The following is a 26,135-nucleotide window of genomic DNA, read 5'->3' as shown; positions in this document are numbered from 1 at the left end:
ATGATAGGTTCTGGCAGGCAACAGGATATAAGACAATTAAAACCAAATATTGCCTGTGGTTAGTGCAGTACGTGCATATCAAGGCCAGCATACATTATCTTGTAATGCATTAGTGAGAACTGTTTTAGGTTACTCCATCCAATTAAAGTTGCTCCATCGGTGATTTGATATAGGTGTGTCTTGCACCTTTGGCATTGTAATAATGTTTCTATTGCAGCTTCTCCTGGATTAGTATAAAACCTCATCACAAGATGAAGTGATAGATGCTAAAGCAGAGCTGTTGTTTTGGATTGAGACAAAGGCTTACATGTCCGGTCTTAATTGCAGCAGATCTTCCATTTGGAGTCACTAAGCCAGAGATGTACACATTAACAAGTGGATGTCTACATAGAACTCTCCAATGTTCAGAATATGCAGCTAATAATTTTAGTAGTCTTTGAGTCATTGGGAGTATTAACAATTTTGTGAATTTGACATGATTTTTGTGGATTGGTTCAGAACTTCATTCCTTCCATGGTACTCAAGATAGTTTAGAGGTTGAGGGAACAAGAGAATTTGCAGTAAGGCAGGTTTGAAAATTAAGGTTGTTGGCCATTCCAATAGTGGTTTGTGCATGGATCCTCACAGTTAATACAGTTACTAAATATGCTGTATACTGTCTGCTTTCATAAGTAACTAAGTTAACAGTTGTTTGATGCTAGATGAAGTGACAAAGAACGTGACGGTGACACTAGATTCAACTTAAGTCGGAAGAGGAATTTTGAGGTTTTTTACAAATCATATGCTTTTGGCGTCTAGAAAGCAAAATAAAACAAGCAAACAAAAAACCAAACAACAACACCCCCCAAAAAATCCAAATTACTCCTACGTGTTGTTCAGCAAAGTTGAACTATTTGTTTGTCAGCTAAGTTTTAGTTTGGTTGTATGCATTTGATTATGAAGTGTTTGTTTCTGTAAACAAGTGTCATCTTAAATTGTGGATAAAATCCCTCCAATTAAGATGGTGGTGTCTGTTGCAGTAGAGACACAAAAGAGTGTTAAAACAGGGAAAACATAAGTCCATCTGAATTAAAAAGGAGAAGTAACTACAACTTGACTTTATCAAGTATTTTCATGCATATAACTGAGGTCTCTTTTGGCAGTGAACGCTTTGGTTTCTTTGTATTGATGTTGTGTACAACAATTGATGTTGTGTTGTAGGCTTACATAAATGACTAATTTGTTTGTGCTACTTAGTTGATGGGAAGCCATGTTGCTGGTCCTTACTGATGAAGCAGGTCATAAAGGTTGAGTACCATCTGCTTGTTTCTGGTGGTAGTTTCAAAGTGTGAAAATAGAATTCTGCTTTTTGGAATTTAAGCCTTTCTTGGCAATTTCCCCAGAAAATATATGAGTGTTACCTATAAAAATCTTTCCTGAAAAGTTCTTGTATATTATTTACTGCTTTCTTTTAAACATCAATAAAAAAAAAAAGACATGCCAATTGGATGAATGCTTACATATTCAAAGTTATTCCCATAACTGTCCTCTATATTTAAGTGCAATGTAATTATTTGAAAACTATTTGGAAAAAATCAATAGAATTAAGCAATATCTGAACTAGAGAATAGTTCTTGTTTCTTGAATGTAGTATCCATAATAAAACTACATCAAAGGAAATATGTCTGTGGTCATCTTTCTATTTTAAAATCTTAAATGTTTTATCTATTATTTAAGGAAAAATCAGTCCTGGAAGAAATTGATGTGATTGTAAACAGTCTGCTAGATATTCTGTTAAGGACCATACTGGAGATCACCAGCCGACCACAACCATCAGGCTCTGCTCTGCGCCTCCAGTTTCAAGATGTGACTGTAAGTTTCTTAAAATTAAATAGCTCACAATTGTCACTGGTAGGACTACTAGATTTGTGACGTTATTGTTTTTGTATTAACAGTGTTAAGATTTTGTGTATAAAACAGACAATGAGAATTATGAAAAGCTTTCCTGCGTTTTACTCATTTTTAGTGGAAATAGTGATTTTTTTGAAATTAAATGTATTGATAAATTGTGACCAAAAAAGAAAAAAAAAAAAAAAAAATCAAGCCCAAAATATAAAATTTCCTTTAAGACTCTTTCAGGTTAGTAATTATTTCAGTATGTTTCTTTTGTTGGCAAATGTAATAGCTTTCTGAAACTCTCTTTAAGTTTGAATTCCTGAAAATGGAAGAGTATCAATTCATAACATTTTACTTCCTAAAATGCATACATTTTTTCATGATGGAACAGCTCTAAAATGTCTGCAGAATCTATGATGCTAACTTGTACAAATCCAGATTTATTAATTGAAAGGCATTTTGTTGTTCTCTTGGCTAAGGATTTTAGCTTTGTTTCTATCACATGAAGTAGAGCATAGAGGATAGATTTAGAAGATTAGCAAATGACGTTTTTGTGAACCTGCAATAACAACTCATGCAAATTAGAAGGTTGAAATGCAGGCATTTACACAAAAGCCTGTGATGAGCATTGATCAAAGAAAATGAAGTGTTATTTTACTTTGTTTGCAGCAAGGTTTTCATTTTACTTTTCAAGGGCAAATTGGTTCTGATATAGCCGGGGATGTGACCCCAAGATGATGTGAGGGAGTAGCATTTTGTGTAGAGAATATACTATGTTGAGTGATTTGCCATCTTGTTATACACTTGACTAATTAATTGTCCAGTATTTACACTGTAACAGTTTTTGTTAAGGAAGAGATGGTTGCTGTTCAAACTAGAATTTCCTCTGAGATCAAATATTTCAAAAGCATTCAATAGCTGTGGAAGAAATGTGGTGTTGGTGGTTTTTTTGTTTGTTTTCTTTCTCCCATGGAGAACAAACTGTATATGGAGTGTTTTATGGAGCTGACCAAGCTCAGTAATAAAATAACACCATGCTTTAATCATTGTGATCCAGCAGCACTATGCATCTAAGAGTTTGGTTTTTTTTCTTTAAATTCCAGAACTACAAATGTATGCTGTGTGGCATATCAGACCACCAAAAGAAAATCTAAGCTGAAGAAAGGGGAGTAGTATTTGACACAGTAGTGTAGTAAAACTCTGAGCTTATTGTTTTTTTATGAGATATCCACTTGCTTGTAGATTAAGTTTTCATTAAACACCACAACAGCCTAATTCTATTATACCATCAAAAAATTAGACTTGGAAAGTGCTTTCAAGTTGCAAAATTTTCTTTAACGCGTTAGAAAAGCCATGTCATTGTCACCACAGGCTCTCAAAGAATACTCAATGTGGAAGTGACTCACAACACAGCATAAGGCAATTATATACATTCATGTAGAAACATCACACAGTATGGGCTTCTGGCAACACATGGAGGCAGATTCTTGGAACTATTTGTAGAGCAAGTATGACAAAGTACTCAGTGAGAGTACAGCAGTAGAGTCTGTTCCAGTATGTTACCATTATTTCAAACTGCATGTATCACAAAATATTCTTTGTGAGATATATCATGGCAGCACACTTGATAAAATTCTGTCATAGTTTGAAATCAGACACAGTCTTCCTTGTGGAAGTAGTCCCAAACTCATCTCTGTGTGATCTTCTGGGCCCGTGTATCACTGTTGTTCTTCACAAACAAACAGCATAAAATCAAGCATCATCAGGCTTTGTGCACTGTTTCTTTCATCTCAAGTAGTTTTGGTACCTGGGTATCATTTAATTTGCAGTGAGCAGTCTTGTTAGATGGTAACCTGCAAGATGAATGTGATGCTTTAAACTGAGCATAAAAAAGACATGGCTTCAGGGTGTCAGTGTTACAGATGTTGCACTGACAGACATGGAATTTAATGCAATGGTGAAGGTGAAACCTCTGCTTTAGTTTGTCAGTGATTTAGACATTTGGATTTCCTTAAGAAAAAAATGCATTTGTGTATAAAGAGTTGACAGAAAGCAGTCTGATTAAAGTGAACCTTTATATTTCAGATTTTGGAAGTTTAGTCCCTCAAAACTAAATGAATTGCAATTTAATTGTGAGCTCCATGTATTTTAATAATTGTGCCCCTTAAATAAGACACAAAAAGTTACTTAAGGATTCTACTTACGTGATTTTAGTATACTTCTTGGCTTGACATTTGACACTGGAATTGGATCCTAAATGGTTTTTATCCTAAATGGTTTTATGTGTGGAGTTTGCTTTTGCATGTGATTCAAAAGTTAGTCTGTGTCTAATACTGGCAGAAATCCTACAACATACATTTTTATGTTAAGTTCAACAAATGAAGCTGAATGTTCATTGCTATTTTGAAAACCAGCCTGCATAGCTACCTACATTCAAATTAAAAGCTTAAATTTAGAAGTCAGTTAACAATTAGCTGAAGTTGGTACTCTTTTAAAGTTAATCTGTCTATCAACTATAATAATACAGCTCTCTGTAATAGATTGTGATTTTTAATATACTACTGTAAGTTGAAATAAATGTGGGAACATAGAAGAAAGGTGACTAGAAAGGCTTGCTTAAAATGTCTAAGCAGGAAAGGAAGATTCCAAAGGTTCACACTCAAATTTTGTCACTCAAGCCAGCAGTCGGGTATACAGAGATTTACAAGATGGTAGCTGTAACCTTTATGTTTATGCACAGAGCATGAGGATGCAGAGATTTTGAAGCCTTAGGATATTGTTTTGAGATTATGATTCTATGTTTCTATGAATGCTATGTTCACTGTAAAACACAGTGGTCTTACAGGTAGGTAATTAATTTGGGATCATTACTTCAGTGTAGAATCTTATTATCAGAAAGACAATTATTACTTTATCACCATGTTGCCAGTGAAAGACATCACCTCGTACGCCATTGAGTATAGCAGGTATAATCACAAATGAATTAGGCCTTCCAGTGTTAAATCCAGAACAGCCACTCCTGTGAAAACATACTTCCTTTTAGTCTTATTTTCTGGTTTAAATGAAAGACAGGGGAAAATCTTCCCAAAATTTGACTTGACAAACTAATAAAACTAATAAAAGACACCATTTTGAAGAACTGTTGTCATACCTATCTGTTCTACCAGTCTCATTCTCCATTCCTGGTAGATCCAGGCCAGAAATGTATTTCCTGTTTTTTAGCAAGCTTGTAGGATTTCAGAATTGCTCTTTATAAGCACTGGGATACAAACCAGACCTTCCACTCCTTCCTGTCCTCATCCACTCTGCAATCAGACCAGATTGATACCATTCAGTGTTTCTTCCCAATTTGAAAGTGAATAAGAAGAAAGGAAAGGAAGATGGGGAGAACCTGTTCCTTCCTGTAATGTCCTGGTCATTTGATTGCTCACTGGAGATATCCAGTGCAATTTTCTGATCTTTTAATGAGAAATTCTTCTATAGACCCAAAGAAACTTCCAACCAAAATATTTTCAGTTTGTTCAGTCCTACAAATAAGTTTTCTTTTCGACAAATCTTGGTTTTTTGAGATGACAAAATGTTTTGAAAACTTCCCAGCTAACTCCATTAATTTCTTCCCTAAATGAAAACAATAACATTCTTCCCAGAATTGTTGCAAAATGTTTGTTTATATTTGTTTCAAAACTGAGTTGACTAAAGAGGTTGTAATTTTAGCAAGCTAAGTAATTTGTTTGAAAACAGATACAAGGGAAACAAATCACAAATTAAAACTTTTACTGGTTTAGCCCTGCTGGAACTATTTAAAATAGATTTTGCTAAGCGAGTAAACTGCTTTTGGGGAGAAATATTTCTTTACATGGGAAGGAAGTGCATAGATGAATTAATGTATTTTCACAATATGTGGAGTTGAAGCCTAATTGTAGATTAATTTCCCTTGCATTTGTTAGTTATTTTGAAGTGCTTATATTGTAACAGTTTAAGCTCAAGCGCAGAAAATATTATAATATTTCTACTCTTGGCTTATCTGAACAGGGGGAATTTGTCTCTTGTTTGTTGTCACTCTTGCGACAAATGACTGATAGACATTATCAACAGCTTCTTGATAGCTTCAATACAAAGGAAGATCTGAGGGTGAGTAACAGAATTATATTTCTACTTGTTTAGGTCTCCTTGACCTCTTTTTGATATATCTTTCTTTAAGATATCCCTGTGCTTTGATGAATCACTTCAGTATTTAAATGGAATCCGTTTTTCAGATTAGCTAATTATTTCACACATTTTCTTGTATACTTGAGTCCACTCTTACAGTGGGGCAAGGATTCTGTTGCTTCTACAATGACAGCAGAGAGAATATGGATGGAGGGACTATGTAATTGCTTTACAGCCATGAACTTTGCCTTCGAGCCTGTTTTAAAGATGGTGTCAATCTAAGGTTACACTGCTCTTCTTGATTCTTTCTTTCAGGTGGCTGGGGTTTTTTTTGTTTTGTTTATTATTTGCTTATGTTTTTCATTCATTAAATTATATATGGCAATAGCAAACATGCAGCTTGAGAAATGCACATTCAACTAACTCTCCAGTTTTCTTAGCTGTGCAGCAAGTCCATTGACAGGAGGATGTGTCAGGCTTACAATGTCTGTCTACCTAGTTCAATTACAAAAAAGAGTAGCTGCAGAGCTCTTTCAAGGCAGCTTCTACCAGTTTCATTAATTGATTTACTGGGTTTGTAGAGATATAGCATTTTTGATTCCTTTTTGTAGGAGGGGGTGGATTAAAAAAAAAAAAGTTAAGATTTCCTACATAAAGATAGACACTAAGATTTCTACTCTGTTAGACCCTGAAAAGCTTATATACTATTTGATCCTTACAGAAAATCTTGAGTACTCGTTTATACACATTATTCAGCCAGTAATTATGTCCTAGTGTGATAGTGTATTTTAGATGTTAAATTGCCATTTGATAAACTTAAGTACTGCCCTGAAAATGGGAGTCTAGTCATGGTGCAATTTTAGATTTCCTTAAATTCCTGATAGGTGTTTAGCGTTGTTCTGAAGAGAGCATACCACTTGTGGGTGCCTTTGCTTTGAGTGAGATGGTCACATTGAGCTTGAAAGATAGAAAATGCTGCTAAGAAGTTATCATGAATCAAGAGCACTACCTAGAAGTTGTATAGGGTGGATGATTTTTATACTAGTATTACAGCATCTGTTTTCACCTAACATAGTTGCTATGCTTAGACAATTTTAAGTATATATTGTGGAACCTAGGGATTTTTAGTGAAAAAAATTTCCCTTTTGTTTGAGTTCTGAGCAGGTATTCCTAGAGGTTTAAAGCGTCATTTTTGTTTGATGTGTCTGTGAAATGTAATGTTGAGTTTATTCAGACTTTTCTTCATTATAGAATATGAAAAATCTCTAGAATTAACGCTTGAATGGTATTTGATTTGACACATTTGAATTTCCCCCACGCACATACACTACTATTATGCAGAGACATATGGAAAGCAGCTGTAGCCAGTGCCATCAGCTATCTTAAGAACTCAAGTCCACACAGTTTGTTATTTCCATTCATATCTCTTCGAATCAGCATCAGCTCTACAAGTGACTCAGTGGCAGCAGTCTGATTATCATTAATGCAGCATGCCTTGTCTCCTGAATCTTAAATAATACATTGTTTTTTCCTCTCACTTGAAAATATCGAATATCACTGAGAGCAAGACAGAAAGATGAGAGCTAGTGTGTGAGGCTGACACTGCTGTTAATCATAAGGTGATTTTATATGTCTTAGGTTATCTAAACCATCTTGCTGCTTTATTTTTCTGCTTTGATTGCCAAGTGTAGAACTTCCTTGTATTTTGTTCTGCCTTAAGATATGTGCCTAAGGAAATGACATCAGTACAGCTAAATGAAAATTCAGAAGGCATAAATATCTGTGATAAGAACTTTTTTTTAGAGTCTGAAGTAATAGCCACAGATAATCTTGTGGCTAGTCAGGATTTAAACTTCACTGGCAACTCCTTGAGCTTGCTTAGTTTTGACTCCTCATTTTGCCTCCATTCAAAGATGTGAAAGTGAGTTGGGTGGAAGTTGGGTGAGTTGGTGTGGAAGCTACATACAAGTTACAGATCTGATACAAGGTTTGCAAGGGACTTATCTCTGTGTAACCTAGGCCTTTGAATTGCTATCTGCTCTGTTTTTTTTCTGTGACTGCCTCTGATTATAATTAACCATCTATACTGAATGATTAGGCACTGGCATCACCAGACATTTCATCTTTCTTCCACAATAATTCTAAAGGCAATTATGTCAGGTATTTGCATGAATGTATGTTTGCACAGCGTCTGTGATACAATTAATAAAGATGCCCCTACCAAAGCACTTCTCCAAACAAAAATTCACTCATGAAAGTACTTTCAAAAAAGGAATGAAGGTTTAATTCATCCTATCAAATGATATTTGCAGTTCTTAATATTTTTTTTAAACAGCCTATGCCAAAATTACTAAAGGCTGTTTCCACCTTGTAAAACACAGAATAGCAAAATGGAGACTTTGAAGGAATGACATGCACACATTTTTAAATTACATGCATTTGAATGATGCATTAAGCAAGTGGTTGCTTATGGAAATATTCCCTCTATTTTGTAAATATATTTATCTTAAGTAATTGACATGGTGACTGTTTTTGTCAGTTCTTTAAGAGAGGGTTTTTTCTGCATAAAGCAGAAAATAGAAGAAACGTTTTATGTTTGAAAACATGCAAATGAAGTAAAAAAGAACTGACAGGAGTTTCATGGCTGAGTGGTAGAACCAGGGACTATATTTCACTCACTTTTTGAAATTGAATTTAACAAGGCAGTAATTTTAAATGCTTTCTTTTATCTTTCAATGTTATTTTAAAGATATGTTCTTTATGCTTACCACAGAATACTGTCTTCTTCTAGTAAATATATTTTACAGCAATTTATAGAACAGAGGCACCCTTGTAGGCAGTTATTTGCTGCTGTGAAAAAACTCAAATATAATTTATGACAAAAGGTAACAGTGAAAATTATAAATAGGAGGAGAGAAGTGGGAAAGTGAATGCAAAACCCAGTATATGTTAGCACAGTGTAGCTTTGACCGCAGCAAGGTGGCTTTGATCGATATGTGTGGAGGTTTTTAATTAATAGATTAAAAGAAGACAAAACAGATAAGCACCTGCCAGAAGGCCTAGTTTTTTTTTATTGGCAGTGTACCCTACAAAATATGGCAGAATAGATACAGAGATGTGATGAAGGAAAAGGTAATATTTCTTAGGCATGGATGTAAATCTTACTAGTTCTCTCTCCCTCTCTTCCAGCTAAAGGAGCTTGAGCAGGGTAAAGGTGGATGCTGAGCCCTAATACCAAGTGCAGTTTATTCCACTTTTCTCTAATGGTCCCTGGGACACAGTCTGGGAATGGAGTTCTGTAGGCATGGGGAATGTTTCTGGTGGAGGGGCTCATTTCTAGCCACCATCCTTCACCTTCTATGCAGGGACATCCATTCGTGTATGGGACTTCTGAAAGGATAAGTGCTAGGGCAGAGGGGTAGTTCTAAAACAAGTATTTAGGTGGCTTCTGATGTAGATTAAGAAAGAAGTGAAGGAAAGAAGATCTGGGAAAGGAGTTGGCCACTGGATGGATGAGTTGCCCAGGCAGTGACAGCTCACTGTCAAACCATGCTCTTTCTTGTTGGCACTTTGGCACTGTGAATGCTCTACAAAATCTTGTTACCAAGTAACCTAGTAACTCTGCAGTGTGAACCAAATCAATGGATGGTCAAGCAATTAGCTTCAAAGTGGACTGCTGACTCAAATTAAAATTCTATATAGATGTACCCTGAGAAATACAGTGAAGAGTCGACCTGCTTTACAGAGGATTTTACATACAGGGAAGTGTGCAAGAAATTCCAAGGCAGTTTTTGTTAAATTAATAGGTAGTTCTCAGTCTTTCAGAAGGCTGTGCTTCTCACTTAAATGTAGGTTGAAAATTTCATTGAGCTAACATTACTGCTCAAGGAAAACCAAACTCTAGTATTGTGATATTATTTAATCATAGAATCATAGAATGGCTTGGGTTGGAAGGAACCTTAAAGATCACCTAGTTCCAACACCCTTGCCATGAGCAGAGACACCTTCCACTAGACCGGGTTGCTCAAAGCTCCATCCAACCTGGCCTTGAACACTTCCAGGGATAGGGCATCCACAACTTCTCTAGATGACCTATTCCAGTGCCTCACCACCCTCATGGTAAAGAATGTTTTCCTAATATCTAACCTAAACTTGCTCTCACTTTGGAGCCATTTCCCCTTGTCCTGTTGCTACATGCCCTTGTAAATAGACTCTCTCCATCTTTCTTGTAGACTCCCTTCAGGTACTGAAAGGCTGCAATTAGGTCACCCTGAAGCCTTCCCTTTTCCAGGCTCAACAAACTGAATTCTCTTTAACTGTCCTTATAGGAGAGGTACTCTATTTCTCTAATCATCTTTGTGGCCTCCTCTGGACTTGCTCCAACAGGTCAGTGTGCTGGAGACTCCAGAGCTGGATGCAGTATTCTAGGTGTGGTCTCACCAGAGTGGAGTAAAGGAGCAGAATCCTCTCCCTTGACTTGCTGGCCACACTGCTTTTGATGCAGCCTAGGACACGATTGGCTTTCTGGGCTGCAAATGCACCTTGCTGGGTCGTGTCCAGCCTCTCATCCCCTAGCACCCCCAAGTCCTTTTTGGCAGGGCTGCTTATCCCCCAACCTCTATTGATAGCGGGGGTTGCCCCAACCCATGTGCAGCACCTTGCACTTGGTCATGTTAAACCTTATGAGACTCCCATGGGGCCACTTCTTAGGCTTGTCCAGGTCCTTCTGGGTGGCATTCTGTCCTTCAAGTGTGAAGATGTTTAAGCAGTGTGACATAGTACTAAGGCTTATAGTACTATCTATTACTATCTTATAGATAGTAATAGAGCTATGTAGGAATATTAAGAGATAGTATTTAGAGTAGGTAAAAAGACAAGATTACTTCCTTGTTGTCTCTTAAGATAGAAGGCATATGAGATATTAATTATATCTGTACTCAACCAACCGAATGTTAGTTCATTTATACTGACGGCAAAAATGTTTTTTAAATGTTAAAATCTGTTACTAAATCTACATTTTGCACCTAATATCGCTAATTATTAAATTGATGACACAATTTTCTAATTTTTTTGTTAAAATTAGAAATAATTAGCCTGATGTTAATGATTGAAAATTTAATGTCAGAGTCTACATTTTCTTCGTTTTAAAATTTGCTTGAAATAAAAGATGTATTCTGTTTTTAGCCTAGTTACCTAAAGAAATTAAGTACATATGATCTTCCCCTCTGTCTGTTATTCTTTTCCTAATGGCTTTTGAACAAGCTGCCAAATTTCAGCTGTGGCCCATGAGTCTCAAAGGCACTAAGTTTACACCTCACACAACCTTTGGGTTTAAGTCTTCAAATCACTGCGTGGTTTCCCAACAACAGCCATTTGGCTTCTTCAGTTCAGCAGTCAGTTAATTAGATCTCTAACAGCAGCAACAACATATATCATGTCTGGACAACAGACAGGCTAAAAATGGAATATGGGAGAATTTGGGATGTTATTGTGCAGCAAACATTCAAGGCATTGCCATATTGTTGTGATTATGGGACAGAGCTGCAAGGAAGGGAATTTACTTCTAATAACAAACAAACAAAAAACAAGCAGAAGTGTTGATCTTTAAGTACAAAAGCTGTAGAAAAATGATCTGGAATAAATGTGTTGCTCGTAGAGATACTTGTTTATCTGTAAAGCTGGTCACCTGCATTCAAACTATATGTTATCTGCAATAAGTATTGTTTATACTCTTTAATACAGATAATTTTTTGGCAACTTGCTCAGAAAACAGGTTGTCTCTGTTATGTAATCTTCTCTGGTGGGTGGGTGTGGGGATCTCATCTGCCTTTCCCAACGCCTGCATTCGTCCCCCTTCACAGTTATTCTCTAATGAAGGACATCTGTTGTGCCATGCCTGTCATCTACACTTGGATAAATGCACTTGAGAATATATTTTGATGTTCAAAATTTTTTGATATTCTTTGGCTGTATCTTCATCTCATCTGTGTTTCAGGCTAACTCTACAAGTGTTGTGGGCAGAATCAATAGCAAACATTTCAAGGTCAGGTGCTGCACTGATTCTGTTAGTTGTGTTTATATCACTTGCCTCATGCTCTTTGTGTTGTCAAAAGCTCCATTTTCTTACTAAAAGAATACTGGCAGCGCTATACAGAATCAAGATAACCCATTAGAATTATTACCCTTGATGTTAGTTTTATTTGTGAAAGGAAAAACTGAAAAAAACATGCTGAGAGGAATAGTTTTTTTATTTATTAGTGAGTTAAATGACATAGGAGATGATAATGCTAAAAGCTTTCAAGCAGTGCTTTCTACATTCAGAGTAGCTCACACGTATTCACTGTTTTTATAGATTTAGCAAATGAAGCAGAATAGTTAGATGACCTGCACACAGCCAGCCAGTTGCGATGCCAGTTATGAGGCCTTGGCCTCACTGTTGGAGTCACTGGTCTTTGCCAACTCAGTGATAAAATTGTGCTTACACTCTCTCTCTTTCCCACCAAATAATGCCACTTTTAGAATAAATCTTGAAAGTGATGAAAACCTGGCATGATTAAGGAGATATTCTGAACTCTCTGGTGTTTGTAAAATGCTTTTTTGATTTGCAAATTGGTCTCCAGATCGCATTTGTGGAAGTGTATGGGTGGAAACCAAATGCATCTTTGACATTTATCTTATACATTGCTATCAATCAAATGGCACATTGTATTAGTTTCCTCCTTTTAAGAAGAATGGATTAAATCACTATTTGAAGCTTTCCTGGGGGAAAAAAAAAAGAAAAACATTCAGAGGTGTATCTATGTTGAAAATAAATGAATTAATGCAATTTTGCTATTTCTATAATGATTGTTTTTCTCTCTGATTAAAATATTTTTAAAGCTCACCACTCTTCTTTAAAGCAGCAAAGATATATGAATGCTTCTTTTCCTTCCAAAGGATTTCCTGCTGCAGATTTTCACAGTATTTCGGATACTAATACGACCAGAGATGTTTCCAAAAGACTGGACGGTGATGCGTTTGGTTGCAAACAAGTAAGTCATTTTTAATGTTTATAAAAAATATGGGTAGTATGCACAGATCATGGTAAAAATAAAATTGTATGATGTTTATAATAAAAATTCAATATATCTTTTGTAATGCTGTCTGCAATTTTTCATTTTTTAATTTAAGATTTGAAATCTCTGGACTTCTTTTACACTACAAATTTTTATCATTTAATCTGTACCTCTTTCTGTTCTGAATTTTAATAAGCACATATAACTGGAAATTCAGAAACACTTTTACAGAATGAAGCATCAACAGCTTTGTTTTCCAAGTAGCAAATGACAAGTCTCAACAGATCTTCATTTCAAATCTGTTTATTGAAATGCTGAGTTGGTAAAGATCTGTTTGCTCTCAAGAAGAAATTATCAGCTGTAATATAATTAACAATGTTTTTGCATATTTGTTCATTAAGTGTTTGTCAGAAAAATCACAAATTTAGAATCGCAAATCAAGAAATGAGGTACAGCACAGACAACATTCATATAGAGCTCTAAGCACTGCTTATTAAGACTTTCAGATGTAACCTGCCTTTCAGCCATTCTTTTTCCATTCAGGCCTATTTTTAGGGAAACAGGTTCCCAGCATTTCTAAGAAGTAATTACAATGGATCTGAAACTACTGACTTGTACTTCACCTATATCACCACCTATCCTTTTTTGCAGTCTTATCTTTTAGATCAGATAAGCCAGCTGAACAGTCAACACAATTATAGAAACATCAATGCCAGCAGAGGAGGGGGGTTGTGTTGGGCAGACCTAGGAATCCAGAATGTAGTATTGACTTAAACTTTCATGATACATATTGCAATGCCTGATTTAAATTGGGTTTTATTCTGCATTTTGCCTGCTGGCTCCAAGGAGAATTTAAATTCATGGTGCTGTACTGACTACTAGTAGCAATATTGTTGGTACAATTAAATTTGACAACACTTGCGTTCATGATCTATATTTGTTGTGTCTGTGTGTGTGGATATGCAAGCATAATAGTATTTGTCCAAACTTTGTCATGACTTGAAAAAAAATAACATTTTTTGTTAGCTTTTATTACCTCAGTGTTGCTAATCTTGCAAAGTTTGCATTCCAGGGAAAAAAAAAGTTAGTAATTAAAGAATTTATATGATAATTTGTTTCTGTGTATGATATTAAATAAGATATGACTGATACCAGCCTGCATCTGGTAATCATGCTTAAGAAATAAATTGTGAAACACAGGAAAGAGGGAAAAAGCATAGGAACTTTTAGACTAAATATATAATGTAAGAAATTGTTTTATATTCCAGGAACAGCTGGCTTGGCAGATAGCTTTGTAACAGCTGACGTACAGAACTAAGATTTAGGAACGACCTTGGCACATGTTTCTTGGCTGGTGATCTTCAGATATGCTACAGATGATGATACCAGGTTCTGCAAAAGGAATATTTGTCTTCACCAATATTTTAGTTACTATCACACATCTCCTTTTATAAGTCGATGTCATGCTGTTTCTGACCATCTAGAGAGGGTCTATGTCCAATTCTGTCAGGCAAGGAAGATAGGCAGAAGCTGACAATAACTGCTGGTGGGAATTGGCCACAAGAAGCTAACCAGATCGGCTAACTAATCCTGATAACAATTGCATAAGCACTACTGCCAGCAAGTGGGATGTAATCACGTCTTTACCAATTCCACTTTCAGTGATTGCTTCACTAGGCATTCATTCCTTTGTGGATGAAGTGCTGGTTTGCTACGAAACGGGGGTTGACCAGGTGTGCTTTAATGTGTAGTGAAAACTGAAGCCTCATTATTCCTATGTTCCTACTCTGTTCCTTTTTTAGGCAGCAGAAAGGAAAACCCACTTCTGTTCTTTCCTCATCTGCAGAGCACTAGTTTTTCCAGAGCTGTTTCTGAGTGGGAGCTTCATCCTTTAACTTGTGTCCCCAACTGCAATTGCAGTGGCTGCCTTCCTTCAGCTTCCTCAAGGTGTTCAGAAGCACAGTCGGAGTAGTAGCTTTGCTAGAATTGTCCTGGCCCAGAATCTTTAAGTGCAAAGGAAAGAGCCTAGAGGCAGGATGCAAAATTAGGGCACTGTCTGCCCCACAGAGAGAAGGGGCTGTGAGCTGTTGTTCCTGACCTTCACTTGCTTCACTTCCAATGATTTTAGACTCTTCAGGACTGTAAGCGAAACTTCTTGAACTCCTTGCTCCATTCATGTGTAAAAGAAAAAGCTAGAAAGTCTAGCCCATCTTTTTAAGAGCAGAATTCAGTAATCCATTAATAGTCTGGGTCTTTTCAAACTCCTACTTCTCAGGAGTAAAACAATTGTCATGTTTCCCATGTCTGATGGCTGCCTTCTCACCTGCCTGGCTTTACACTTGAGAGACTGTGTCAAGAGACAGTCACTCCTGAAGGCAGTGATTGTCTTGAGAGCTTCACCCATTGCTGCAGTCACATCACCAGCAGCACTGTCTTTTCTCTCCCCTGTCCCTTGAGTGGTATAAAAATTCAAACTGTCTGGTATTTACAGGAAGAGAGATTTAGCCTGTCTGAGTCTAGGGAAGAAATGAGTCTTAGCAGGGATATAATCAGATAATAAGCTTTTCCGGGGGGGGGGAGGAGAAATTCTTTTTTTCCTCTTATTTGTATATGCAGAACTGCAATTACCTGAAAGATTTTTAGATGTCTACAATGCCATAATTTTTACAATATACGATATTTCCATATAAAAATATTGCTGCCCCTTGGCTTCTAGGTTGTTTTTTTCTTTCTCATTTCAGTGTTTTCAGAAATTATGTAGCATCTGGTACTTGGATGCTGTCTGGGATAAAAAAAAAAATCAAAACAGAAGATACTGTGAGCTCAAAAAGCAAATCTGTAACGATCAAGAAATTAAGATGCTTCATGAAGACACATGTGATCCATAATCCTGAGTGTTCTGATGCTCAACATGAAAAAGTATTAATGGCTAGCATTATGAACTACCAATTGACTTCTAAAATTTGAAAAATAATGTAACATTTAAAAAGGCAGACTTAGCACTAAAGCAGAGAAATAGATTTTTTTGAATTGTGTTCTGTAATGCAAGGAGAAGAACATGCAAAAAATCCTTAATGTATATTAGTATCTAGTAGTCAAGCAATGAGACAGAAATAACTGTATAAAGCTTCATAACCATGTAATATCTGTTGTGAGATAATCAGCATACATGCAGCAAAACAAAATCATAACTTATGGTTATCTGATATCCCTAACCTGAATGTTACTACTGAGTGACAAAATATAGTTTTTTGTATACTACGGGAAATATAATTTTAATTTCTTTCATTATGGGGAGAGACTTTCTTTCTACACCAAGTAGGTAGTAAGCTAGCTTGCTGGCCCTCTAAGTAAAATTTCTACTTGTAGCTGTGAAGAAGCACCACATGATATAGGAAGGTGTCTGAATCAGTTGCCTAGTACCAGAGAGAAATAAAAAAAATTATAACAAAATATGCCTGACTGAAATTGAAGTTTCTGGAGAAGGCCTTCGCAGTGTCCCTGTCAATTGGAAATCACTGTGTAATGGTAACTTGCTTCAGTTACCCTAAGGTTAGGAAAAGAATGACTTGTCTAATGCTTCAATTGTCTGGCATCTTTTGAGGGCATCTAACAGACTCAGCTGAACTCCAGGTATGTCATGTGTCATTATCAATTGAGAAGACAGTTGGAGAGCAAAGGAGTTTCTATTTGTTGCTGAGCAAAGGTTTGATATTCATACATACTATACCTATGTATTATTGAACAAAGTACTAATTTTCTGCTGCTCTTGGTATGCAAGAAGCTTTAGTTTTCGAGATCTCTGTGTAGTTAACTATGTATATCCTTTAGCATTTTGATGAATGGTAGAGATGCTAGGTCATCCAATCCTCAGCTTAAATTTTATAAGCACACAAAATGGATTTATGAATAGTATTATTTGTAGTAAAATAATTGATCTGTAAAATAACGTTTACATAGTATGTTGCTTATACTAAAATTTCAAATGTATATACTGAAAGTTGGACATAGCAGAGAATCCTTTTGGTTATCAAATTCAGTAATGAATGAAATACATTATTATTTTTTCAAAAGTAACTGAAATTGAATACACAGTAAAGGGAGACATCGAATTAGCATTAGTTTCACCATTATGGCTGCTTTGAAAAATCCTGTTAGCTCCCATGGAGTGGGAGTCTGAGACTCCTACAATGAACAAAAATTCTTGCTTTTATGTAATACACACTGTTGCTCACAACATTTTTGCTTTTATGTAATACAAAATGTTGCTAACAGCTGAACCTGACATTCAGTCTGTCATAAAAAGCATGCATATACATAGGTATGCATGTATGAATAAGTTTATAAACATATAACAATAGATACATACAGTTATACATGACTTGAGGTTTATTTCATTTCTTTATGAAATATGAAAGAAACTTTTTCTGTTCAAACATCTCTGTGTTCAGGAAGATTTCACTCTGAATGACTCTTTCCATCTAGCAAAGGATGGAATGAGAAGCTAATGTTATATATTTGTCCCATATCAGCATGAAAAAGGAAAACTTTCATTTTCTGCCATTCGCTGCCCAGGCGAAGGCCAGGTTGCCAGAGCACAGCCCAGGCAGTAAACAATCATTGAACTTCTGCATGTTTGAAACAGCAGAAAGATTTGCTCTGAAAATCTGGTGGAAAAACTACTCCATCAACAGTGGTCTGACCAGACCTTGGGTTAGTATCCTGTGTATGAGCCCAGAATAATTTAGCAGCTAAATGCAAAGGTTTTTCTCCTGCAAAACCATCAGTGATTCTGAACAAATATGTGGCAGGTGGTAAGAGGAAGAAAAGCAAGTCTTGTCACAAACTCGGTGGTTTATAGTTTGATATGCAAATGGATTTCAAATAAATGTTGTTGTTTGGAAATTGTTGGCTGGGAAGCAACTTGGAATGTGAGTGCTGTACCAGATCAGGCAGCTTTCCCTCTGGCTTCTGTCTCTGCTTTGTGCATTTTTGCTTTTTTTTAATAGAACTAACATTATTGGTAGAAAAAGAGGAAAGAGCACCCCAAACCTAAGCTTGTTTTCTCTCCTACCTGATTTTAGATAGTTGTAGATTCAGAATAACGGATTGTGAGTCAAAAGCAATGTCTTCATCTTTCTATGTTCAGTCTGATGTTTTGAGGTTTTTTTTCTACAACATATACATTCTCATGCTACAGACCCACATTTTATCAACTAATCCATATTGTATCTTTGGCCTACCAAATAAATAAAACCCGAGCTAAGTTCCCTATGGCAATAAATACTTGCATTGCAATTATTCTGTTATCTGAGGAAAATTCTTCAAAAAATATTCTAAAACTTGCATTTAAGATTTCTACTTTATTCACCTTTTCATAAGAATTGAAGCAGATCTTTCTCTTCGGTTTCACCTGCCATGGAAGGAATTTAGCAAGAAGGAATTGTCTCAGACATAAATAGAACTATATAATGTAAACTTGGCAGTATGGTTATGGATCTTATGGAATTTTCTCTTGAGTAAAATTTTTCAGGGTTTTATTATTTTGGACTTAGTTCGCAATTTTATGTAGCAATAGTTCTGATGAACTGACCTTTTCTATCAGAACATCTTCCTGAAATATGCAAACTATTTCCATTTTGTGAAACATGTGGGCTGTAAGTTAAATCATACACAACAGCAAGAATGACAGGGCTCTTATCTGTACCTTGATTATTAGCTTTGCTTATATTGCATTTTGCTAATGTTTCACTTTGTCTTCCATGTTGTAACAGTGAGGGCTGTACACAGGCTGTATCTCCCCACAGGGGAAAAAGTGGGGTAACCTATACAGATGAGTGCTAAATAGGGAACATTCCTTGGATAGAAAAGCTACAATATAATTATTGAGAAAATAATATGTATAAAAATGACTCTTGAGCAATGGAAAAGGAACAAATGAAACTTGAGACTCCAGCAGTGTTCTAAAAACAGTCTCAGAATTGGCTGTTAAAGGTGTTCAGGCACACCAAACCAGAAGGTAAAGTTTGGCAGGGACAGTAATTTTAAAAGCAGAGAGTCAGAAGCAAACATTTGAACTACTAATGCACCTAAATTATACATAGCCATTTTTTATTTATAAATGTGAACAGTGAAAAAGTGCCAGAATAAAAATATAATTTGTCTCCTAGGTGGGTTGGCTAACATATAATTCTTCAGTGTTGTGAAGATGGAAACTATGATAGCCTTAAAATATATATTTTGCTGTAATTATATTTAATTTTTTTTGGTCCTGAATGCATTGCAAAAAACAGTAAAAAAAAAAGAAGTTCAAAGTATGGAAAAGGAAACAAATTTTAGCATTTTAATAGCATACAGGTCAAGAACTATATTCAAAGGCAAACTAGATGTATTAATAGTAGACAAATGGTAATAAAAAGAAATGTGTAGTTATAACCTTTTTCTCAGAAGATCATTAAACAGTTGATTGTCGTAAAATACATGAGTATAACAACAAAAAGATCATTCTGTGATTATCTTTTTTTCTCCCCCGTAAGAATCCACTGCTGACTACTTTTAAAAAGAATTTAATGCTTTATATGGATTTTTGGTCTGACTAAATATGTTAAAAGACAAGAGTGTTGCAGAGGTTAGTTTAAGGGTTGAATAACTGAAATGAGGTATACTGAAATAATATTTAAGGATGTTTTATTTCTGTACATTACCAAAGTTGGTTGCTACAATGAACAAAGCTGTCATTGGTCACTGGTGTCAAGCACTGTTGAAGGATCTTGGTTGTATATATTTATTTAAGATAGATTATTATAATTCAGGACGGTGTCAATGTAGGACAATATATGACTGTTTACAACATACAGCATAGAGATCTTTAGAAGCAGATCTTTCTCTCAGAGCCCATACAGTTTTGCGTTTATCCGTTGTCACTAAAAAGATTCTGTCAATAGAGCTGTGGACAAATTGAATTTTGAATACTGTGGTTACCAGTTACTTCATAATCTATATGCACACATTTTCAGTACAAAGAAAGCTGAAAGGAAATTGCACAACTATATGTATTAATGCTATTAGGACAAAGTGTGTATTAATTCTGATATCAGAATTATTTGCAGAACAAAATTTATTATTTGTCTTGATCAATTATATTCTTCTATATAGAATATCTGTTTTCAGACAAAAGCACGCTTTTATTATCTTTTTCTTGATGTGCATATTCTCTGTCAATAGGTGCTGTTAGTAGTCAGATTTTTGTATATGTTGAAAATTTGGTATTTAATGCTGCCAGACATGCTACATCATTTCTTCATTGGAAAATTGTCTGGCTTTGAGTATTAAATATGAATTTCTACTTATTGAAAACTTCTGTCTTTTTCATTCTTTTCTTCCCAGTGTGATCATTACTACAGTCTTGTACCTTTCGGATGCCCTTCGTAAAAACTTCTTAAATGAAAACTTTGATTACAAGGTAGAGTAAATGAGAGATACAGTAGTACTTGGTGGTTATTTAACTTACCTCCAGCATCTAAACAGCTTAAACCTGTACTAAGTCAGCAATTTCAAGTGCTCAGATATTAAGTTTTTTCTTAAATACAGGATTGTCTTAAAAATCATGAGTACTGTGAGGTTTTTTAGTTTCTTCTTATTTTTCATTTTGTTATTTCAGCCTCCAATTAGACTACTTATTCAGGATTTTTGCATAGCAATTTTTTGATCATTAAACCAAATTTAGTTATTTGTCTGTTATTTTTGCATTATGACAGAAAGAAAAATATTCCATTTTTAACCAATGAAAATATATCAAAAATGTATTCTGTAGTTTCTCTCAAGACCAATTAAAACATGTTATGTAATTAAAATTAGAAAATTATGACACTTCATGGTGAATGTAGTTAAAGATGTCAGTGAGTGCCTCATATCGTAAAATATGGCAGCTGTGCTAAACTGTGAATTACGGATTATGCTTTTAGGATTCAGATGAGAAGATCTAGAATGTATCTGAAAAGACCCATTCCCATGGAAACCTGAATGAATATTCTGCCCAACCAAGAGACATTAATCCAATTGCTGCATCGTAAAAAGTGCAGAATTTCCTTCCTAGAGAAGACAGTGAGCTCCTGTTGATTTCCAGCAGGATTGTGGGTGCTTCTCTGAAAATCCAGACTCATGTTAGATAGATTGGCAGGAATGCAGATTTATCTATTTGACATAACTGGCCATGAGGAACCCTATTCTATATGAAGTTCCACAAGTTCAGAGACTCATACTCATAAAAGAATTGACTGTGTACAAGGCATCTATGTTCCTTAAACTTGCTTACCAACGTTATTACTGTCTGCAGAGCTGCAGTGTCTGGAATAGGGCTCCCCCTATACTTCTTTCTTCCTCCTGTCATGTAACATCTATAATTGGGTTATAATGAATTTCACTTTAATTTTACCTCTAAATCTTCTAACTAGAACATTCAACTGCTAATTCATAAAGCGTGTGCACAAAACACCTTTATATTTACAATATGTTAAGAAAACCTGGCTTTGGTTTTGTCCAGTGAAGGTTGCAGCAAGTGAGACTTGTAAATAGTATTATAAAGTGTGATGGACAGAGAATGTCAGTTCTGTTATGTGATAGTTTTGAGGTGTCAGAGTTTTTTGGTTTTTGGACTTAACGTCATAGTAGTTTAATATTTAAGTATACCAAATTTAAAAAGTATGGTTTTCTGACTTGAAGGGATGGAAAAACCCAATCTGTAACTCTGAAACCTTTACCTTTAAGAGATTTGGGATATATAAAATAGATGTATTTCTGCTGAACATTTTGGGGGTGGTGAAAAGCATATTTGGATGCAAAGAAAAAACCAGTCTGAGTAATTGATTAGTTGACACTGAAACAAGTGCTATGATTTGAAAATTTGCATCTTGAATGATCATAAATTTGGTACTGAGAAAAGGAAATAACCAAATGCCATATGTTTATTGTAGATATGGGATTCCTACTTTTTTCTTGCTGTCATTTTTATAAACCAGTTATGTCTGCAACTGGAGATGTTCACACCTTCCAAGAAGAAAAAGGTTTTAGAGAAGTAAGTATTGCTGTCAGCTTCTAGAAAACTGTAATATATCAAAAACTTCTCAAAATGTAAGAGGTTGCAAAAGGGCCCACCAAAAAGATAATGTAACAGTATGTCCGTTGACTAGAATGAGAGTTGGTTCTGGCCCTTTCTGTAGGTCTTCAGAGCTGATAGCCTTCATACAAGTGCCTAAATTGATGCAGATACTGGGACCAAAATAGCCATGTTGTAGCAGTGCCAGCACTCATTGCCAGTTCATGCATAAGTCGACTCACACTTGTTCAGGTGTTTCTGCCAGGCACTGCACTGTTGTCTGTATGAATTAATCATATTTCGTTAAGGTAGAGCAAAACTATTTGTTCTCAGAGAGACAACTAAAGCATATTACTGCAAAAAATAGCTTTTACTTCACAACTCTATTACTGATGTATAGCATAGCGTTTTTACAATATTTCAAAGAAACCTGGGTTTAGGTATCCGCATTTAGCCAGGTACAACGGAAAGAGAAAAAAATTGGAAGAAATTGTCACTTTTAAAGTATTTTTGTATGGACTACAATTGAGACATTTCATTTAACAATGTCACAGAATGGCATATGAAGTTGATTTTCTTGAATTATCTTTCACTGTTTTGCTTTATTTTTTAATACATTGCAGATATGGTGACATGAGGGTAACAATGGGATGTGAAATCTTCAGTATGTGGCAAAATTTAGGTAAGTAATTAAACACATCATTGGGAGCTCATAAAATGAAGAACAATAATTATTTCCTCACCTATTAAATACACTTCCCAGTGATAGTGGAGTTGTTGATAATTATGTTCACATGAAGTCTTGATTCAAGTTTATGAAGAAGCTTGCCATCTGTATTTCCCTTTATAGCTAAACGCAACTTTCTAAGCCTTGGTACTGTATCTGAACTATCCCTATTTCTTCATAGAGAACTGAAAGAATACTATCAGAGAAAATTAAGAAAGAAAGTACTACTCTTTTTGGGCAGAATTATTATGCCTTGAAATATAGTTATGTTCCTAATTTTAGTCCTGTTGCCAAACAATTTAAGGAAAAGACATATATCTTAATTCTGAAATGCTGGATTTGCATCAAGTCTTCTCTGAAGCCCTGGTTGCACTAAAATATGAAGGCATAAACAAATCAGTGACTAATCTATAAATGATACATTGGACAACAGAGAAAAAATACATGCTTGGATATAAACTCAGTAATATTTTTACATTTTTAAGTAGTAACTGTGCAGACTGTTTGTAAGTATGAGCATCAGAGCAATGCAATTGAATGTTGTTTGGGAAAAAAATCAGAAGTGAATAAAAGATTTGGACACTATATTTGTCATCTTTATCTTTCAATTATTCAATAGTTCACTTCTTTAAAGGGCTTATTAAAGATATGGTGACCATCATCTGGTTTCTGAGATACTGTCATCTCAATTCTATAAATCTTTTCCCCAGAAAGATATATAGTTGTAAAAAAGTGGTCTTTCTGATGAACCTGTACTAGAGAGACATGTTCAAAATAAGAAATATTTGCTTATTCATATCTTGTTAACATTTGATATGTAGCGTATTTTACTTATTTACAGTATTTAGTATTGCTTACTCATTCTAAGGATCCCTCTAAATTATGTGGATACATGATGGGTATTTCTAAACTGGTATATCAAGGATCCACTCCTGGGTCCCATCTCCTTTCTGCATGCACACCTGCATGCATCATCTCCTCACTCACATTGTTTTCTGCTGAACAGAAACCTGACATGCAGGCAAATTATACCCTTCGATAGGGGTGAGTTTTGTGGGGTACAATATGGAGCTCATCTGTAATGTGTCCAATTAAATACTATAGTCAGGATATTTATTACGATTGGTGTTATGCTAGTCAGCATTTTACAGTTCTTGTAGTGGTAAGAGTCATTGAAAGGGTTGATCCTAGTACAGCCACCTTGCTTTCATATGGATATGCATCCTAGGATGTTTCCAGAAAAGGGAATTCTTGTTTTCCTTTGCACAAACACAGGCACTGAACAGAGCAGCAAGCTCTTCCTGAAAAATCAAGAGATAGGCTGGATGTTAATTAATTCCCAGCTTGGAAAATCAATGCATCCTGATTCATAATCACTCTATTTTGAAGATATCAGAAATCTTACTTGTGGAAAACTGAAACTGGATTGTCAGTCTTTACTATATGCCATTTCTAGCTTTTCTGACAAGAACTTAGTTTTCTGCTAAGCAGAACATGGTGAGATAATGGAAGATGTTTAGCTTGTACTTGTTTTGAGAACAGCTGAGTCATATCTTCTGTTTCCTGCATTTGAAACGTGTATTTTCATTTCTATACTCCCAAAATTAAAGGTAGATAAAAATCAAAGTACCTGACTCTTTTTGATGAGCACAGAATATCAGACAGTTGACCATTTTGTAAACAGAAGGATGTAGAGCTTAGGAACCAAACCATTTCTGTGAAGTATAAATAAAGTGCCTAGAGAGTGCTTTGTCTGTCTTTGATCTCCTTCTGGAGGACTAACTTGGGATACAGCTAACCCACTGTCACTTCTGAACTCAGTATTGCATAATAAAATCTGATAAATTATTTTGGTGTTATATTCTTGTATTGTCTACAGCTTTCAGTTTTTGGGTTTAAGAAATAGCCCATACTGTAATGGACATGAGATTAAAAGAAAATCTATAGACATTTAGAGTGCTATTTTTTCATTCTTCAGATAGTATTTGGGTTGCTTGATAACTCACAGGACGCTCAATCCACATTCAAGTTCATGTTCATTTTCATTTTAGGGGAACACAAGCTTCACTTTATTCCAGCATTGATTGGCCCCTTCCTGGAAGTGACCTTGATCCCTCAGCCAGACCTGAGGAATGTAATGATTCCCATTTTCCATGACATGATGGACTGGGAGCAAAGGCGAAGTGGCAACTTTAAACAGGTACTTTCTGTGAAGCTGTTTTTAAAACAGGACTAAAATCCAAGCACTTCAGAGAGTTCTAGGGGACTTGAACCTGGAGTTCTATTGATGGTTCAGGGTGGAGATGGTAATCACAACTATACCTGTTGGAGAGGGATTACAAGGGTTTGCCTTTTTACTCTCTGCAGGACTAGTAAGATTCTCCAACTAATACTATCATGTTAGTAAAGTAAGATAAGGGATAAAATCCATGGCCTGCTGAAGTGAAGAACAAAACTTGAGTTGTTTTCAACAAGGCTGTTGTGGTGGCTTTTCACTTCTGCTTTACAGTAGTACAGACTGCTGGTCAGATAGGATTCAACTAGCTTCCCTTCCAGTTAGTATGAGATATTCCTTCTGAGGAATGTCCTTCTGTAAGGATCCAAGTATTCTTGTTGCTCAAACACTTTCTTAATGGGCTAGGAAGGAATGACCAAGCGTGCCATCTGCTCCTGCAACTCCCACTCGTTCTTTCAGATTTCCTCAAACCATTTTTCAGTACCCTCCTTCCTGCTGATTCAAAATGAAGGAAGCAGAAGTATTTTAATTACTCCCAGACAATAATAATGCTTTGGGTGGGAGCTGTATCTGAAACAAAAAAACAAACTATTAAGAAAGGAGGAGTGCATGCAATGTAAGTAGATAGCTTTTCACTATCAATATATAAGTTTATCCTTAAAAATTACCGTAGAAATGTTACGAAGAAGTGAGAAGGTAAAAAATCCTCTTGTTCTGCTTCTCTATGTTTTCACCTTGGGTTTAAGTGTAAATTGTAATAGATTTATTCTCTAATAAAATATCATGACAACAGCTTGTTTTCTCCCCTAGATTTGTGGTTGCTAATATATTACTGATAAAAAGGAGGTTTGAAATATTAACACACAGTGTAGCATCACCTCTATATTTTTTTATAATCAATACACTTAAAAATACTCATTGAGGAAGTCATTGGCCACCAGATATTTACTGTAAGATTCTTTGATAGCTAATATGTAAGTCCAGCAAATTTGATTTCTA

At 35.5% G+C, this 26,135-nt stretch overlaps 1 protein-coding gene across 1 annotated transcript in view; it reads left to right on the top strand.

Moving 5' to 3' along the window:
* The window catches only part of DOCK4 (dedicator of cytokinesis 4), a 161,412-nt gene that overhangs the window by 93,752 nt on the left and 41,525 nt on the right, over nucleotides 1-26,135 (top strand). Inside the window, exons 25-31 of the mRNA XM_027682186.1 lie at nucleotides 1,717-1,851; nucleotides 5,908-6,006; nucleotides 12,961-13,055; nucleotides 20,466-20,541; nucleotides 22,052-22,152; nucleotides 22,797-22,855; nucleotides 24,952-25,100. Coding sequence (XP_027537987.1) covers nucleotides 1,717-1,851; nucleotides 5,908-6,006; nucleotides 12,961-13,055; nucleotides 20,466-20,541; nucleotides 22,052-22,152; nucleotides 22,797-22,855; nucleotides 24,952-25,100 — 714 coding nt within the window. The remainder of the gene's footprint in view (nucleotides 1-1,716; nucleotides 1,852-5,907; nucleotides 6,007-12,960; nucleotides 13,056-20,465; nucleotides 20,542-22,051; nucleotides 22,153-22,796; nucleotides 22,856-24,951; nucleotides 25,101-26,135) is intronic.

The sequence above is a fragment of the Neopelma chrysocephalum genome, unplaced genomic scaffold, assembly GCF_003984885.1.
Source record: "Neopelma chrysocephalum unplaced genomic scaffold, ASM398488v2 Primary Assembly neopelma1_62, whole genome shotgun sequence".
Lineage (NCBI taxonomy): Eukaryota > Metazoa > Chordata > Aves > Passeriformes > Pipridae > Neopelma > Neopelma chrysocephalum.
The sequence above is the reverse complement of the archived record's forward strand: the minus strand, read 5'-3'. Positions and strand labels throughout refer to the sequence as shown.